Genomic DNA, 20,030 nt, shown 5'->3' with positions numbered 1-20,030 from the left:
AGAACCTAAGTTTTTTAGACTTAACCCCATAATGTTCGAGGTTGTTTTCTTTTTCCACTTCTGACCTTTAAGCCCATTGCAACCTAGGGGGTGGAATGGAGCCTTCAGAGGAGAAACACCACCTTGGCGGGCCCTTGATAAATTAGCACTGGAAGGGGCATCTTGCAAAACCACAACCCCGCTGGGGTAAAGGGGGGCCACTTTTTTAAATATCGGAGAAATTGTAAGGGGATTTTCACATAGGTACATTTCCCTTTGGGCTATATGACGTAGCACCTTGAGACCCTTACAGGTGAGTTGTGCCCTCTGTAAATCCCTGGTCGATTGATTGACTCTGATCTTCAGGATAACCAGTTTGGGAAGGAAGAGCAGGACATAGAATCAGTATCCTTAAAGGCCTCAGATTTTACATTGCATTACTCAGGAGTGGCCCCAAATCCGCCATAATCGCCCACCTGAATTCCATTTTCTACCACCCCATTTTTTGCTACTATGCTTGAGATATATTAACACCCTTTCTTCCTAGGATATAACCCAAAGTTGGTGCGGTGCTGCACCCTCTTTAAAATTGTGGACAACATCTCCAACACATGATCCGAGTTAGCAACTGATCTTTCCAACAAGGCTAAAATCGAGGAAGGACCTTCTCCACAGACAATGGATTATTGGAGTGGACCCTTCCTTCACCGGTCCCCTTCACTTCCAAATGTAAGTGCTCAAAAAGTTGAGCCCTTGTGGATGCAGATGAATCACAGTTCAAAGTGTTCATTGTACCCACTATTGAGACCCTTGAGGATGGCGTGCTTCTGTAAAAAGCCGGTAACACTGGACAGCTGGGAAGACTGTCCAGAAGTGGCCTCAAGACCATGTTCAATGGAGTAAGGGATTTAAATTAGCCACCCAAATTAGGTTCTTCTCTATTAGAGCTGCAATGTCTGACAGGGAAAAGTCTTCCAATATACCAGGCTCGCATCTACAACAATCATCACAGAGTTCACCATAAATCACTCAGGAGGACCCCCTGGACAGCAGCTTTTCGATACAAAAGTGACATCTTGGTCACCAGATGGGGGTACACGGGACACTTGAGACCAACCTCTGAATCCAACTTGATTCCAACAGTAATTGTCTCAGGAACAGCCTCTATGTCCATTTCCTCTGCTACTTCCACTGGACTACGTAACTTATTAGGCTGATGTAGGGGAACTTCCAGGGCGGGGCTGCTCTAACCTAAATCAGTTGGTCTGACATAGAATAGTGCCCTGGGACAAAGCTGTGAGTAAGATCAAGTCATCTTCTTTATTTACGCCTGAGGTCATCTCCAAATCATTCTTTCCTACCACTCTTCTCTTCTTTAAAAACAGGGACAACATGGAGGGGTGAGACTTCAGGAGAGATCAATGGATCTGGGGCTTTTTCCCGGAATAGTTTTTGGACTTTTTCTTTTTTGGGTGAGTGGCGGTTGGGCCGGAAGTGGCACTCACACGTCCAGAGCTCATGCACTGAGATGGCATCCTATACAATGCTTAATCCAACTCCGCATAGTCTAACAACTAAGGGAAAAGCCTCCTAGTATGGCAAAAGGCAGTAGGCAAATGGCAGTCAATCCAGTTAAGCTGGCGGGGTGTGCAGGTAAGTGGGGGGATTCCGGAACTCTCCTGCAGCTCCTACCCCATGAGTCTGAGGCAGCTAGGGGCCCACAGGGGGCTGTAAACTGGTGGGCTGCTGGTGGCTGCTGTTTCAGATAATTGACCCGAGTCAGGCCCTTAAGGCTGCCCCCACTGCACTAGTGAGCGTGGCTTGCCTTATATTACCTCCGCAGCTGATCCTCCAAAACAAGCGCCTTCCAATGATGGCTGCAGCAGCCACAAGGCACCTGTGCAGCTCCCTCACAAACCCTCAGCTCCGGCCGGGGCTCTGTCCACTGATATCGGGCACCGGCGGAGAGAAGCTGCGGCAAGAGAAGGGGGCCTCCAAAAACGCTGCGGGAACCACAGCTGCAATGGTAACACCACGATACACCTACGCAACTTCTGCAATGCTTACTACCTTTAGTATTTTTTTAAGGAAGGTAATTTTCTGAAATAAACAATTACTACAAGCTCCACTACAAGACTACATTTATGTACCAGGATGTATGATATTGGATTTGTGTACACCTGCAACGAAAACACAATTTATGCAGATGCTCCGTCCATCACCACCCCCCCCTTTTGTACGGCTTTTGGCCGCCATAAGTGTGGCAGGGTATGCTCAGACGTGAGTCCCTTGCTCACTTTGCCACTGGATTCAAGCAAGCCGGGCTGAAGACGGCTGGAATGCCAGAAACCGGTCCTCGGAAGCTTGTTTCCTGTCCAGGGAAGGCATGGCTTGGCAGTTCGGGCTGGACTGTTCCCATGAGGCACAGGGTCAGACTGATTTGCATATAGCCATGTCTGAACTGGGGTGGCAGAGTGGGCTAAAGAACGGTGATGGATCAAACCCAGATCTTTTGACAGGGTGTGAGTGTTTGATTGGTTCAGATGCTCCGTCCATCACCACCCCCTTTTGTACCGCTTTTGGCTGCCATAAGTGTGGCAGGGTATGCTCAGACGTGAGTCCCTTGCTCACTTTGCCACTGGATTCAAGCAAGCCGGGCTGAAGACGGCTGGAATGCCAGAAACCGGTCCTCGGAAGCTTGTTTCCGGTCCAGGGAAGGCATGGCTTGGCAGTTCGGGCCACCCCCTTTTGTACCGAGGTAGGTTGAGGGCCTGCCCACTGATAGCAAAAAAGATTAATTTAGCAGATTAGTGGTTGGAGTGGCAGTCCAATGATGTATCGCTAATTCCTAATTGTGAAGAGATTTGAGAACTGCTAGAACATCTTCCCAAGACTCGTTGAAAAATAACTTGGTAATTTTTCCAAGAGGGCGAAACCAATACAACTGCTGTTATTTTGTTGTGCACTAGGTACAGCATGCATGTCAAGTAGATGAGTCACTACCAGCATATCATTCTGCAGATGTACAAAGCAGTAGATAGTTGACATTCACCCTAAGATTCAGTAGCATCTCATAACTGTGCTATTTGAGGGAAACCTCTCTTGGTCCCTTGCTTGAAAGTTATATTAGCCTACAGAGACTGCGTATTCTCTGGGGGTATTGGAACTACATCTCCCTTTGCATTGCTGAGGTCACACTGCTGCTACAAGCTCCATTTCAAGGCAGTGCTTTTGCTCTCATTGGACATACCACATTAACCAGCAGCAGCAATTCAAGCAGCCTCAACATATACAAGAGATATATTTTATGGTAACTCAAGATCCAGAATGAGTGAACCTTCAAGAAGAGGCAGTGACTCAGTACACATTGCAGTGATCACACAACACCCATATGGGGTAATCAGAAAACATCAGATTAATATGTGCTTTACACAATCAAATATGGTACAATGCCCCTAGATCAACCATGAAAAAGAGACAGGCTAATGAAAGATCTACACCTACTAGAAGAAATTGCTTCCTTTGCTTTCGAAGGATGTGATTAAGGATCTACCACCTACAGAAATGGCACAAGGGGGTGTATTCAGTTCTATTTTCTTATCCTCCCCAAAAACTTGTTTCATACACTTTCAACTTCTCAACCGCTATATGACTTCAAATCATTTAAAAAGAACTACTCCACCGAAAGGTCATTTCACAGCTGCAGTAGGGTGACTACATCACTGTGATGGATCTCAAGTATGCTTTTTTCCAAGTGTCCATGCTTCCAGATGATTGCAAATACCTACATTGTTAACTGGAACTGTAAGCCACTTACTACAAAATTATTTATTTTGTCATCAAATAAGCTCTGACCATTTGCACGCTAGGAGATTCACAGCACTCACACTTAAAAATGCTTCTTTCCACAAAGTCACTGCAGCACTGGTGGCCCCACTTATGTTGGGCATGTTCAGGGAGTCATTGGAACGTGGTAGCTTGCCTGAGGATCAGCAGCTTGCTATGATAGTGGTCATTCCTAAACGAGGCAAACCCCAGGAGGAATGTACCTCCTACAGACCGATCTCGCTTTCAAACACTGAAGCCAAGATCCTGGCCAAAATTCTAACGACCAGGCTTACCAGGATAATAACCACCATCATTCATTCGGATCAATTCTGATTTATGCCCCATTGAAGCACTAGACTAAATTTACAACGCCTTTATGGAGAGCTGCATACCACTAAGGGTGAACTGGAAGAGGGCACCGTACTGCTGTCTTTGGGCACTCATATGGCATTTGACAGCATAGAATGGCAATACCTATTTGCAACTCTGACGCGCTTTGGCCTGGACCTCACATTTTGTATCTGGGTTCAATTGCTGCATGCAAACCCCTATCAAGAGTGAGTGAATAGAGTAGTGTCCAAACAAGTGACGCTGCATAAGGTAACTCTCTTCCATGCTCTTTTCCATAGTGCTGCAACCTCTGGAGGCATGGGTCAGGGGAGATCGGCTTATAAGGGGTATTTCTGTGTGTGGGGGATGGGAGGAAAAAATCTCAATGTATGCCGACGACATAATTCTGTACGTCACAAATCCTCGATCCACAATCACCCGCATACTCCATATATTCCAACTGTTTGGCAGTTACTCAGTTTATCGGATAAACTGGGATAAATCTCCAGTGTTTGTCTTGTCCGGAGATACGCCAACTCTACCGACCAGTGGGAAAGACCGAAAGATTAAAGACCACTTTAAATACCTAGGGATGGTGATTTCTCAAACCGAGACAGAATTCCTAGATGATAATCTATTACCCCAGCTACATAGATTAAGAAGGGATGTTTCACATTGTAGAAAGTTACCACTTTCACTAATGCGGAGGTTGGCCATCTCTAAAATTATGGTGCTCTCCGCGCCTGCCATATGGTCTCCAGAACACCCCCTACAGGATACCCCTAAACTTCTTTTGCAAGATAGACTCACAAGTGAGCCAACTACTGTGGGGCGGGGGAAACAAGGAGTGTATGAGGGAGGCTTAGCGGTTCCAGACATTAGACTGGGCCGCACAGTTGGTCACACTCAATGACTGGGCGTTTGTGTGAAGGGAAGAACCCGCACACAGGGTTGATCATCAGGCGAAGGGTCGGAATGGGTACTTGGAAGCATTATACTGCAAGAAACCAGAGAACATATAACAAAACAAACACAAACCATGGTACAAACTTAGAGGGAGGCAACTAAATTCCTGGGTTGGGAAGGCTGGCTGACGGGATGCACTCCTCTGTGGAGCAGTGATCTCCTAAGAGAGGTGGGTGGACTGTGAGGCTTCCGCCAGTGGTCGCTACTGGGTAATGACTAATACTGAACAGTTCCGCTACATACAAGTGAAACATGCCCTTAAAACACAAATCACACTAGGAGACCAAATACCTGAGTAAAAGGCAACCTCCCTCATACACAAAAGGATTATGAACAATGGCCCGGATCCACTGGGAAATCTCCAAGAGGCATGGGAAGGGGAGATAAGGATCCTAGAGGATGACGATTGGGCGGAGGCTCTGCAGGGCCCCCGAGAAGTGGCTGTGAGAGCACGGTTCTGCCTCATACAACTATGAATCCTACACAGGTCCTACACAACCAGGACACGACTTTACCGTATGGGTAGGAGCGACTCGAACAAATGTCTTCAGAGATGTGACGGAATAGGCACATTCTTTCATACATTATGGGACTGCCTCCTGATGCAGGCATACTTGAGCAAGATCATGCGGGTGATGTCCACAGTAACAGGTCAGACAGTCCCACGAGATGCTACATGGCATATATTATGCAATACAGTAAAAATCATGTGGCAAAAATACACCAAACTATGGCTTATGATAGCATCTATAATAGCTAAAAGAAATAAAGCTAGGGTATGGGGAGCAACTGTTAAGGGTTAAAAATTTGTAGAGTGACCTGGACTGGTGCAGCACAGCCGAGAAGGTAGTAAATCGAAGCCAAGGATGCCCTGGGATATGGGGTGAACTATGGAGCAGATGGGTAGAACACAGAGGGATTTGAAAGGATGCAATGATGACACAGATGGTAAGTATTGTAATTAGAAATAAGATGTGTAAAAAACCAACGCTAATGTACTTACGGCCAGAAGAATGTTAATGTTTTTGATGGGAACCCACTGATGGACACGACAAGCTATAGCTACTTAAATTCTGTATAAGATACAGTTTATGTACGTTTGTAATGTGCTACTGAACATCTACTGTAGTGAGGTCATGGAATTAACTGCAGACATTGCTAAGTTAGCATTAGTTAGTATTTGCTTGGCAGCCATCTTGCCGCTTTTGCACGCGTTACTACATGGCTTTATTCTTGTGGATAGACTGCTGGTGAATTCTCGCATGAGAACTGTCGGCTTTTCACACATTTAGCTGTACACTGTGCTACGTGTCTGCACAGCGTGTTCAAGGTCGAAAAACAATGTATGCTGTTGATTCACTTTGGTCAGTCCCACACCCATAGACACAACATCGAACACAGCTTCACTACTGAAAGTCGAGTGCTTTTAATATGGCAGTTCATGCATGAAACGGCCTTTGAAGAGATTCATTCTAATGAAGAAGAGCTGTGTTTGTCCTGAGATGTAATTCCTTGCATCTAAACTTGGAGGTATGGGGGTCCCCCTGCAAAGCCTAGAGGTCTTCTATAATTATAATTAACTAGCTTATAGCATGGTGAGGGTGGTAAGGTGCTGTAGTCCTGTTTCCACAGTAATTATAATATGATTTCCCCTTTTTTGCTTTATGGAATTGTAACCATGCTGATTATATTGTTCTTATGCATTTTGCTGCTAGTATTTGCTTGTGTACTGCATTATAGAGCACGTTAGTTAAAATAAACATTTTAAACTATATTGTGTCTGTTTACTCACGTTTACTTTGTGGACAAGTAAGAGTGTTGGGACGAAAGAGTGTTCTTCTTCCTGCAATTCCTGAGAGGGACGGAGTGATGTGTTCTAGGATGTCTAATCATTGGTAGCTTCGCTGTAGTACGGAGAACGAATGAGACACTAGTCCGATTGGGGTTCTGAGCACCTAGGTGGGTTTTCTGGTACACCACTACACACCCAGGTCTTGGTTTCCTGTGCATAGTTCTGTCTATGTGCAGAATCCTTGCAACACTACATGCTTAATAAAAACATTTTGTTTTTAAATGCCTTTTTCCAATCCCACCCAAAATTCCTTCTCCAATCATTGAGGCTTTCAGTGAGCATATACTGTTGATAGATCGGTCAGAAATTGTGCATATGCTTAGCCTTCATCCCTCACCCACTTCCTTCCAGTGTTATCAAAGTAGTCTGTAAAATGTTTCATATGCCTATCCTCAATAAGTGATTCACGTTTGAGATATCTGTACATCTTTACGCATTCCTAGTTTGGCAGATTTACTTAGTCAGCAAGGTTGAATCCCAACTATATCACTTTGGAGATTTGGCACATTAAATATTAGATGTTGGCCTCTTACATCTTCCTGAGAAATATCTCTTTTCTCCAAGGAGCAATATCACCCTATTATCGTGGCTTGTTATGTAGGAAGAACCCCCTTAATGCATTGATTCCCAATATTATAACTTTTGTCATATTATTAAAAATGTCGGGCATGGCTTACCCATAAGAGTACATTTAGTATCTGTGCCAGCTTGCTTACAAAATAGTGTGTCCCAATCTATATATAAAACTTCAATCACAAAGGCATTTATGGAACATCTTCTTGGGATCTAGATAACAAGACTATAATAGGTTCACAATTTGAACCATTAAACTCCTGTCTGCAGTATCTCACATGGACAGTGGTATTCCTTTTAGAAATATCTTTATACGTTCTATAGGCAGTTTTAGTGACTAGACTGCAGTACTTCAAGCACCAACAGAAACCGACTCGGATGACAGATCTGCACTTGAAGCCTGGAGTGGTGATCCTGACTCCAAAGCAGCCTGTCTGACAGCTGAAGATGTTAATGCCATCACTGTAGAAGCCACATTAAAATGAGTATGTTGTGAGCTTTCGTGAGACAACCACTGACTGGGGTAGCTTCATGGGCAGGAATTCTCATGAAGAAGAAATACAATTGCAAGTAATAGTTTAATTTCAGTACAATTGCCAAGAAGTGAAACAGGAACTTGTGACTATCCACACTCCAGGGGGCTATGTATAGCTTTGTAGAGTCACCACTTAATCATTGGTTGCATCTGAGTCCTAATACTGTATATAATGCCTTGCATGGATTTCTTAAATTTATGAATTATGGGATTTTATATGTGTATATATATGCTTTTATGTCTTTTATGATTTTTAACAAATCGAATAAAGTGTATTTGACTGACTGACTATCCACACTCAGTAACATTGTTTACATTATTTTAATAGCCACCTGGCCCATTAGGTTGATGCTTCCTCTTCCAACATTAATTTTCACATTAAAGGATGTTTCTGATTTTTTTTCCTTTCTTTGCAGCCTGCTCATTTCCAGATAGGTTGCTCTCCTATATACTGCCAAAACTTGAGAACCATAATGAGAAGATGCGATTGGGCACACTAGTCATCATGAAGCAGATCATAAACTCTGCCTGTAAGTAAGCAAGAATCTGCTGTCCCTGGTGGGATATAAATATGAGACTATGAATCATAGATTTGTGTGCTAGAGTTGAATGTTCACCTAGAGGACAATGATTGCTTTTTTTAGACACCTAATTATAACATGAAATAAAAATTAAAAAACCTAGCAACTGTATCCGGGGGAAACAAGATTCTTATTGTCGCCACATCCTTATGCTGTTGAGCCCATATGCTGTTACTTCAGTCCTTGCTGATGGCCTGCGCAACTGCAGGAGTATCCTGGCATGCTGGATTTTTGTGATGAATGTCTGATTATCGAACACACACCAGGTTAGGTGTTGGTGCTGCTTAGTGTACAGATCATTGTGCTGATATTAACATGGAAAATGCTACATATTGTTAGGGAAAGTACAGTATGCATTAGATTAGGATTTAATTTCACTTCATTCATGCTTACATTGTACATGGTCACCCTTCACAGGCCCCTCAGTGCTGAACACCCAACTCAGTGCTTATTAAGTCCAACTTACCAAAGAGCCACATTTTTAGTAATTCCCTAAACTTTCATCCTCCATCTTAACCTAATGGGCATATATATCACTCTACATTTTTGCTACTAGGAAAGAGAGTAGGATCTACCTCTACATCTTACTTTCCACACTCCTGATATTCCAGCTAATTTTGAGGATGATCTCAGTGATCTCGTAGGCATATTAGGGTTGTATCATTGAATTAAGTATTTGAGGGCCTTTTTTATGATCTAGGCTATGACCAATACATAGGGTCTCAAAATGAATTATTTGACTGTGAGCTAATGCAGAGGAGCCAGTGAACCAGATGCAAATTGATGCTTAGCTTTCTTATGCAGCAGCCGCACTGCTGTGTTCTGACCACCTTTATTCTTTTCAACACATGTTGCGGATAGCCATGATGCATTGAGTTTCCATAGTCAAGACAGTAGAATCAATGACGGTACCACTATCCTCAGATAGGGAGATGGTAAGAGGCCTAATACCTTCCTAGTGTTCTCATAATACCATAACAGGGTAATGCTAGTTTACAAACTTGGGTCTCAAAAGTTAAGTTCTCATCTATCTAGATGCCCAGGTTCTTAATTACGGTCTTCTGCTGGGGCCCAGTACCTAGAGATTCAGGCCAGCAAATGGTTGACCCCCTGTTAATATTATTATTACTGACCACCAACAGCTCCATTTTGTCTCCATCGATGTTTTGACAGAATAGCGCCATCGAGGCCTCAACCTTTTTCAGACAGGGTTTTAACTGGTCACTGTTGTAGTGATTATCCTGAGTGAAGGAAATAATGGTTTGAGCACCATCGGCATATGATATGATTGAGAGAACATAAGATTTAACAACCCTTGCTAAAGGACTGACCTAAAGATTAAGAGAAGAACCCTGAGGCCCTTCACGTTTAAGGGGGAAAGTATCTGAATAAAATGGCTTGTCCTAGATCTGAAATGTTCCGTGATCCAGGAATGACAATAACCAGCATAGTGTTGCTCCTGACAGCGGTACCTCCATGGTGCAGGTTCATTTTAAGTTCCTCGAAGACCGCTAACAGTACTGTGTCTGTGCTGTGACCTGACTCAAATCCAGTTTGCGTATGGTGGTGTGGCACAGTATTGTGTTTCAAGAAAGCAGAGAGGTGTTTTAACATGGATTTCCAGAACCTTACCCATTTTGAGTAGCAGGGAAATTTGTCTATAGTTTGGCACTTGTCGGTGATCAAGGGTAGGTTTTATAAGATATTTTTTACCACTCCTTGTTTCCAACTGGGTGGTCATATACCCGACTAAGATGTTAAGTAACTTTTGCAGAAGAGGAAAGATTATGTTCGAGGCATGTGAACTGTAGATCACATGCTTTGCATACTCCTGTCATCCGGTGTTGGCTCTGGATGTTTGCAAGTCATTTTGTTTTTTCAAAGAAGTCTTTCCAGTCACAAGGTAAGGTGACTCCTCCTTTTGGTGGTAGTGCGCATGAGCATCAACTCCATTGTTAGGTTGCTTTTTTTTGCCATCGGGTTCGGATGTGTATTGCTGCGCTCCGGTTCGTATCAGTCGAAGAAAATCTCGATTTCGATCAAAAAACTCGCGGAAGGCTGTCTTGCCTAACAGCTTCGGTCCACCTCGCACTCAATGAAACTGACTCCATTCAATTTCTGTCCTCGGTGCCATGCCAAATATCCTTGTACTGTCCTGCACAAAGTAAATGCTGCTGACACCGCAGCTAGAGCGATTAACACTAGTGTTTTACTTAGGAGGCACGCCTGGTTAAGGATTTCCGGGTTTAAAAATGAAGTCAAACAATCCATTTTGAATACTCCATTTGATAAAAAGCATCTCTTCGGCCCGAAGTAGATCAGGCATTGGAGAAAATGAAAAAAGACGCCGAGGTAGCTCAATGGGAGCCCTACAGTCTCTTTTTGTCGCTCCTTCTACAGTGGGGGTCCAACTCCACATCCTCAGACAATACTGCTGCCTCATACAAAGGCAACAATCAATATTCCTTCTCACGAGGATTCTTTAGAGGAGGATACAGAGGTAACAATGGGAAAGGTTGGGGCCAGGGTTCCAAACCACGTAATTCCCCTTCCCCTAAAAAGTAGTGACTTGCCTACCCTTCCCACGATCATTTACCATCTGTAGGGGGACGTTTTCTACAATTCCACCTCATTTGGCAATCCATAATACAGACATGTAGGTGTTGGGAATTATCCAGCATGGTTATTGCCTGGAGCCTGCCACCAATCCTCCAAACATTCCACATCGTTCTCACAAAATGGCACCCAAACATTACACCTTCTCAAACAAGAAGCACAGTCTCTCTTGCTAAAAGGAGCCATATAGAACCTGTACCGTTACAATATCAAGGGTCAGGCGAGTACTATCTGTATTTTCTAATTCCAAAAAGTACGGCTCCCTGAGACCTATTGTGGACAGCAGAGAACTAAACCACTACAAACTGTCCGAACATTTCCACATTGTGACAATTCAACATGCTCCCACTGCAGTTTGACATTATGTCTACTCTAGACTAAGGATGCATATTTCCCGGGGGGACGGCCAAGATGGCAGACGTGTTTTAAAGGAGATCCGCGGCGGGCCCGCCAAATATCCTAAAATATCCCTGCCATCGGGATACACGGTGCCTCATCCTGAGCAGTGGATGTCCCGAGAGCCCCCAGGCTCGATAATTGCCCGTGCTGGCTTGGCTGGAGGTGCTTTGAAGGAGCGGCCGCTGAGAGGGCGATCGCCAGGAGCAAGGCGCCCGGGGCGGCTTGGCAGCTGGGATGCACTGGGCAGCGCAGTGGAGGACCCCGGGCTTGTTGAGGACAGAACAGACAACAAGGCGGAGGACGACAGCCGGTTAGTGGCCGAGAGGTGTGGTAGGAGCTGGGCCGGGTGGATGTGTGCGAAGCCCTGAGGCAGAGTCTGGAGGTTTGCTGAGGGCCCGGAGGTGTCGCAGCCTAGTTGGCGCTGCGAGTTGTGGTGGGCCCCCCACGCATGAAGAGATGTGCACGAGCCCCTGGCAGTGGCGAAGAGCCTCAGGAGGGCACCGCATGGCTGCCGAGAACCGTGGACGGCCTGTGGGGTACAGGTGCGGAGCCGCGCTGACAACGAGTCGGGCGGAGCACTCGGCGCTGGACCGGAGCGGCACAGACTAGAGGTGAGCCCGGGAGTCGGGCGGAGCGAGGCTGGACCCGATGGGCACTGCGGGTTGCGGCCCCCCCTGCAGAAGAGTCCCCGTGGCGCGACGAAGAGAGCCTGGTCGCTGCTGGTGGTAGATTGAGAGCAGCAGGGACAGTGGGCCTGAATGCACAAGACAGGAGCTGGTGGGGGTCTGGATGTGTTGGCTCGACCCGCACTCCCCCTTTCCCCCCACCCCCTGAGAAAACCTGCACAGCTGCTCACAGTAGATGTCTGGGCACTCACACAAAGCCCACAAACGACGGCCACGCTAAGGGGAGACATAAAGTGGGGTATGGGGACTCGCCTGCTCCCCCGCATTGGCTCATATTGCTGGGCATTCAACTCAGTGAAAGACGGTAGAGGCCTAAACAAGTAGGCCCAGAAGAGAGGCACAGCTAGGCTTGACTGGCTGAGGCTCCCCGTTGGATTAGTGTGCAGCCCATTGGGAGGTCTGAATCGTGGCACCGGAGTGATTACTCCACTGTGGACACCGCGTGGCAGGGCACAAACGATATTGGAGCTTGGTGGTGCTTCGGCTACTGGATCCACCCGGCGTAGCTGACTGCACTAGGCCTCACCTCTAAGAGTTTGGCCCCCATTAAGGACCTTTACGAGACCCCGAAGGCCTGGAGTTGAGCCATGGAACCGAACCGGGCCTGCTCAATGGGAGTAAGTGAATCTTAGACAAGGGACTGCAGACATGGGCAAGGACAGACCCCAGAGAGGTCCAACAAACAAAGATGGATCAATTCACGTCCCAGGATGTGGCGAAGCGATCGGAGCCGCCGGGGGCTGTTGCACAGGCCCGGCGGGCGCTGAGTCCACGGATGCACAGATCCTCGCAACCATTGAGACCTCCAGCCAGATGGTACAAGCCAAGATTAATGCAGTCTTGCTAGGGGCCTGCTGAGGGTTGACCTATGAACAGTGGCAGAGAGGTCCCTGGCGACGGACCAAAAAGTATCAACGATGGAGACGGAGGTCTTCTCCCTGAGGGCCGCCTTAACGGAATTGGTAGAAAAGACAGCCATACTGGAGCATCGAGCGGAGGACGCTGCCGCAGACACAACATCAGCTTCGTGGGCTTCCCGGAGGGGGTGGAGGGATGTGACCCCGAGCTATTTCTGGAGAACTGGATCAAGATGGCTTTCCCTGCGATCACCCTCTCCTCCTCTTTTGTGACTGAGTGGGCGCACAGGGTGCTGGCACCCCCTCTCCCAATGGGGGCTTCCCCTGCACCATCATAGCCAAGATCCTCAGCCTCCGGTATTGGGACCACATACTCCATGAGGCTCGCCGGAGTGACGATCCAGCATACGAAAACCACACTATTGGCATCTTCCCTGACTACACACGAACAGTCCAGCAGCTGAGAATGTCTTTTGGCGTGGTGAAACAGAAGCTCTGAGCCATGAACTTAAAATACATTTTATAATAGCCGGCTAAGCTCAGAGTAGTACACCAGAACAAGGCTCCCTACTTCTCCGAAGCAGCCTGGGATTGGTTGGAGGTTAGAGGGGATGAACGTTTACCGGCTCCAGGGGGCACTGGCAGACTCCCAGCGGGACCCAGGTTGTTGCACCGGACACGAAAACGAGGCCAGCGGAACAAATAGCTCACCCGATCTCCCCAAAGGCTACTTGTGCAGCAGGACGGCTCTTTAGTACTGGATCGCAACAGTTCATACGGCGAGGAAAATTTGGTGATCCGCGTCAGTCCGGAGCTATTAGCGGAACGCGAAGAGGCTAGATGGCTGTTCGAGGTAGTCACTGCAGCGGTCACAGAGACTCACACTGGGGACATAGTGGAGGAGACCCCTCAATCCTCCAACACCTGAAACAAGACAATAGCAGTTGAAGTAGCCATGCGCCTGAATGCAGTGCCCTGACCCGCTTGGGATGTCTGCAGTTGGGGTCCACTGCAGTGGACTATGAATGGATTTGCGATCCCTGGGAACTCACTGGGCGTCTGCTAACAATATTCCTATGGAACTGTATTGGCCTGGCGCCTTGCCCGATTGGCCATATCGCCGAGAACAGCGGGCTGCTCCACTCCTTCTCTACCTCACTCTCCCTTCTTTCTTAACACTCATTCTCCTCCTCCTTTCACCTACTCTGCTTCCCTCCCGCTTGGTTACCCTATTCTATCTTCTATCGTCTCCTGTATTGGAGAACTGTGTGATGTTGTATTGGTGCTGGTAAGCGAGCTTGAGTGTGAGAGTGTAGTAGCGGTGGCAACACAGGAGTTCCTACTACTCGCTCGGTGGGTGGACAGGACCCCTCTGCTTCCCTGCGCAGGATTAGACTGTGTGTGTGTGTGGTAGCTCGGATTGGCAATGAGTGTTTGGTTTTGCAGGGGAGACTTTCTCTCTTTTCTGATTTATTGTATAGATCAATAAGTTGATGCTAGTGAGGCTAAATCTCACTTTATAGAAGGGTATTGCAATGCTGGGACACGATTGGGGAGGCACAGTTCGTTCTTGGTGTTTAACCAGTGGGGGCAGGGGGGGGGAGGGGGTGAGAACAGTTTAGTTATTGTTTTTTTTTCTAATGCACAAGGCAGCTCATTGGACATCGAAAAAGCCTTCGACACCCTGCAATGGGATTATCTGTGGCAAGTTCTGCTTAGAATGGGTATGGGCCAGGAATTTGTGGTGCGACTTATGTACCAGAGACCCATTGCTAGGATGCATTCTGGCGGGCTTATCTCTTAATCGATCCCCATCAAACGAGGTACAAGACAGGGGTGCCCCTCATTCCCGCTCCTCTGTGTAATCTCTATAGAGCCACTCTCAATCTGTCTCCGAAGAGACGTGGAGGGCTGGGGCCTGGAGATAAATAGATGGACCCGCGTTGTGTCCCTACACGCAGATAACATGCTGGTGTACATGAGTCAACCGGCAGAGGCTATCCCGGCCCTACTAACTGTCCTTGATGATTTCGGTGTAGTGTCCGGACTGGTAATTAACCCCGCGAAATCGATCACGTTCCCGGCAGGGCTTGAGGTGACCGCACTCCCACTAATAGCGAAAATGGTCGCTCGTCCACGTTAGGGCTATCTGGGAATGCAGATAGCTCACTCCCCAGATGCCCAATATGCCCTGACCACAAGGAGAATCCTCGACAACTTAGAGTCCATACATTTTTGGAAACGGTTGCCGCTGTCTGTCATGGTGCTGGTAGCACTGGCAAAGATGGTCCTGCTTCCCAGATGTTTATATACCCTCCAGAACTCATTCTGCCGCATCCCGAACGGCTCCTTCCCCACTATGAATAGCCTAATGGTCCTGCAAGTTTGGGTGGGCAAGCGGAGCATAGTTCAGCTTGACCTTCTCAAGCTGGACATGGATTAAGTTGGCCTGGGGCTCCCTCACTTGTGAGGTTGCCTCACACGCCTTTTCAGGTGTCATGCTTCATCATAGGCAGTGCTCCTCGTCGGGTAGGCGGTGCAATGCCCGTCGGGGATTGCACCGCCTACCCGACGAGGAGCACTGCCTATGATGAAGCATGACACCTGCAAAGGTGTGTGAGGCAACCATATCCAACAAAATGGATACCCAGTGGTAGGCTTGCACACGTCAACCACCACACTCCCTCTCTCCGTGACCAGCACACCAACCCCTTCTAGGAACAGCCCCGTCCAACCTTTTTGATAAACAATTCCGTAGGGCACGGACCGCGGCTGGACCTTCCACTCCCCCCCCCCCCTCCCCCCCCCACCCCGAGTGGTAAATCAGCCCTTCTGATCGCACTGGATCAACCTCCCCCGATTTTTGTAAACGCTCCCTCACTTGTGTCTATATTACTTTGCAGGGCTCCTCCAGTATGCAGCACAGTGGTGCGCGGGGGCCTCGAACACTGAAAAGACTACTGGGCGGTTGGTGTCCGGAAGCAGAGCTCCCTAACTATCTGATGATGGGAGCCAGGACCCCCTTGAACTGCCCATTCATAGTGAAACTAGTTGCCTGGGTCTGGCAATGGGTGCCGACTCTGGTGCTGCGATAAGCCCCCTATGCGCACGCTCTCCCACTGCAATGGCTTACGGGATACTGCCAGATACAATCTGTAATGCAAGTGGGCAGCTGGAATGCAGGAGGCTGCACCATGGCTGGAGAGCTTTATCTTAACGACTCCTTTCTATCCTTTGAGGATGCCAGGGAGCACTACAGGATCAGAGGGGGCCACTTACTCCAATATGCAAAGATATCCCGCACGTTTCGGGAAGTATGGACTACATTCCAGACAGAGCCGGTGGAATCGAGCACACGCTGCACGATTTTGGACCTGGGATCCTTCCAAGGATTAATATCCAGGCTGTACAAGGCCTTAAAACGGACCACAGACTGGACATGACCCAGACATGGAGGAGGTGGGAGGAAGAACTTCCCACGCCCTTAACGGAGGGGGAGTGGAAAGCGCTGTGGTGCTGATTCGGGACGTCTCGAGCAACGCCCTGTTGAAGCTTACGCAGTTTAATTATCCGCACCACGCTTACCTGTTCCCCGCACGCCTGGCGAGGTTTGGCCAAATGCATGCACCTAAAGCTCAAGATGCGGCTTCTCCCCGGCTCATTTTATTCATGCAATCTGGGACTGCCCCAGACTCAGCCCCTAATGAGGCATATTGCTGGACATTCTGTGTAGTGCAACAAGGCTCTCAATTGAAGCCTCCATTAAGCGATGCCTCTTGGGAGTATTCCCAACCCCTAAGGCCACAACTCACATGCAGCATAAATTCGCTATGCTTGGACTTGTACTAGTGAAGCGCCGCATTGCGTTTCATTGGAAGGCAGATACGCCCGATCAACCACCCTCCTGGCTCAGAGAAATGGAAGGCAGATTTGCGGAGTGGGGGGTAGCAGAGGAGTGGACGGTAGCAGAGGAGTGGACAGGGACTTTGAGACCTGGAGTATTATGATGGACCTCGTGCACGGGGGAAACCACGACGATGGGATCAGCGCTAACTCCTCTGGGCATGATACAGGGCCACCTACACAACATGGCTCTCTGTTAGTGACCCCCCCCCTCCCTGCTTGCGCCCCCGCCTCCCCCTCTCAGCTTATAGTGGCAAGAACACCAGCACTTCACCCATAAAGGAGGCGGTACCCCAGCGACACATATACGCTCATGCCCTGATCCAATAAGCCCTCGGGCTCCTGCCTGGATGGACCCACAGATAAGCTAGGCCCTCACTGCCAGTCCACCTTAAGAGTGTTACCCCCCCACTCGAGCCCCCGATCCCCCCGCAAGAATGCACCCACTACTGTGCATAGGGGGTCAGAGATGCGATATACTACACCACACTAGAACCTTGCCTAAATACTCAAGAAAGACACACTACTGCAACCCGGGGAGAGTCGCCCATTGAGCCAGAAGCTGTCCAATAGAGATCGAAGTTCATTTGTTTTGTTTTGTTTCTGTTTTAGAAAAACCTATATCAAAAAGTAGTAATGTGATTACAGAACACAATTGCTAATGGTCTATTGTGATAGTGGGATATTAAAGGTCCCTAGGAAAATTGTACCAGCAGTACGGCCTAGGTTACATTGTAAAATGAACTTCTTTGTTGCACCTCCTAAGCCTAGCGCTCTATTACCTGGGAACGGCGCCGAGATACTGTTTACAGCTGGACAACAATATACTGTATTGATGCTTTTAATATGATGTCTGTACATTGATCCTCACATGTATAATACCAATATAAAAAGAAAAAGGAGCATATTTCCACATTCAAATTCATCCCTCTCATCAATCAATCAATCAATCAATCAAGTCATTTCTAGAGCGCACTACTCACCCGTAGGGTCTCAAGGCGCTAGGTGGGGGGGGGGGTGCCGTTACTGCTCGAACAGCCAGGTCTTGAGTTTCTTCCTGAAGGAGAGGTGGTCTTGGGTCAGGCGCAGGTCGGTCGGGAGTGAGTTCCAGGTCTTGGCGGCCAGGTAGGAGAAGGACCTTCCTCCTGTTGTCGCTCTTCGGATGCGGGGGACGGCGGCGAGGGCGTGGCTGGTTGATCTGAGGTGGCGCTTGGGAGTGTAGAAGTTGATTCGGTTGTTGAGGTAGCTCGGGCCTTGGTCGTGTAGGGCTTTGTGCGCGTGGGTGAGGAGACGGAAGGTGATTCTTTTGTTGACGGGGAGCCAGTGCAGGTCTCTCAGATGTCCGGAGATGTGGCTGTTTCTTGGGATGTCGAGGATGAGTCTGGCTACGGCGTTCTGGATCCGCTGGAGTCTCTTCTGGAGCTTGGCGGTGGTTCCGGCGTAGAGGGCGTTGCCGTAGTCCAGTCGGCTAGTGACGAGGGCCTGGGTGACAGTCTTCCTGGTCTCGGTGGGGATCCACCAGAAGATCTTCCGTAGCATGCGCAGGATGTTGAAGCATGACGAGGAGACGGCGTTGACTTGTCTGGTCATGGAGAGGGAGGAGTCCAGGATGAAGCCCAGGTTGCGTGCGTGGTCCGTCGGTTTGGGTGCGGTGCCCAGGGCGGGGGGCCACCAGGAGTCGTCCCAGGCGGAGGGCGAGGAGCCCAGGATGAGGACCTCCGTCTTGTCTGAGTTCAGTTTCAGGCGGCTGGTCGTCATCCATTTGGCTACATCTCTCATCCCTTCGTGCAGGTTGGCTCTGGCGGCGGCGGGGTCGTTGGTCAGGGAGAGGATCAGCTGCGTGTCGTCGGCGTAGGAGATTATGTTGAGGTTGCGATGGCCGCGAGGGGGCTCATGTAGACGTTGAAGAGGGTGGGGCTCAACGAGGATCCTTGAGGGACGCCGCAGATGACTTCGGTGGCCTCTGACTTGTACGGTGGTAGGCGGACTCTCTGTGTTCTCCCGTTGAGGAAGGAGGTGATCCATTCCAGTGCCTTCTCCTGGATTCCGATGTTGCCGAGGCGCTGCACTAGGGTGCGGTGGCAGACAGTGTCGAAAGCCGCGGAGAGGTCCAAGAGGATGAGGGCTGCTGTTTCTCCGTTGTCCATCAGGGTTCGGATGTCATCGGTGGCAGCGATGAGGGCGGTCTCGGAGCTGTGGTTGGCTCGGAAGCCAGACTGTGAGGGGTCGAGGGATCCATTCGTCTCGAGGAAGGCGGCCAGCTGTTTGTTGACGGTCTTCTCGATGACTTTGGCCGGGAACGGGAGGAGCGAGATGGGCCGGTAATTCTTGAGTTCGGTGGGGTCTGCTGTAGGTTTCTTGAGAAGAGCGCTGAGTTCTGCGTGCTTCCAGCTCTCTGGGAAGGTGGCGGTGTCGAAGGAGGTGTTGATAATGTCCCGCAGGTGGGGTGCGATGACAGCGTCGGCCTTGTTGAAGATGTGGTGAGGGCAGGGGTCAGTCGGAGATCCGGAGTGGACGGAGTTCATTGTGCGGATGGTGTCTTCGGTGCTGATCGGAGTCCAGGTGCGGAGGGTGGTGGTGGGTGGCGTTGCTGCGGTTGTGGCGTGCGTTGGTTGGATGCTGAAGCTGTTGTGTATGTCCGCGATCTTGTTGTGGAAGTAGGACGCGAGGGAGTTGCAGAGGTCTTGCGACGGGGTGATGTCGTTGTTTCCGGCGTTGGGGTTGGAGAGCTCTTTCACGATGTTGAAGAGTTCCTTGCAGTTGTGTGCGTTGTTGTCCAGCCGGTCTTTGTATGTATTTTTCTTGGTGGCGCGGATCAGTTGGTGGTGTTTCCGGGTGGCGAGCTTGAGGATGGTCATGTTGTCCGTTGTTGGTTCCCTTCTCCATACTTTCTCGAGGGCTCGGCAGTTCTTCTTGGAGCTCTTG

At 48.8% G+C, this 20,030-nt stretch overlaps 1 protein-coding gene across 5 annotated transcripts in view; it reads left to right on the top strand.

Moving 5' to 3' along the window:
- MROH1 (maestro heat like repeat family member 1) overlaps window positions 1–20,030 on the top strand; it is a 2,054,050-nt gene that overhangs the window by 586,605 nt on the left and 1,447,415 nt on the right. For all 5 annotated transcript variants that reach the window (XM_078686516.1, XM_078686513.1, XM_078686514.1 and 2 more), the window contains one exon: window positions 8,480–8,593. In XM_078686516.1, coding sequence (XP_078542642.1) covers window positions 8,480–8,593 — 114 coding nt within the window. The remainder of the gene's footprint in view (window positions 1–8,479; window positions 8,594–20,030) is intronic.

The sequence above is a fragment of the Lissotriton helveticus genome, chromosome 4_1 (genome assembly GCF_964261635.1).
Source record: "Lissotriton helveticus chromosome 4_1, aLisHel1.1, whole genome shotgun sequence".
NCBI lineage: Eukaryota > Metazoa > Chordata > Amphibia > Caudata > Salamandridae > Lissotriton > Lissotriton helveticus.
Note: the sequence above shows the minus strand (reverse complement) of the source record. Positions and strands in the feature narration are given on the sequence as shown.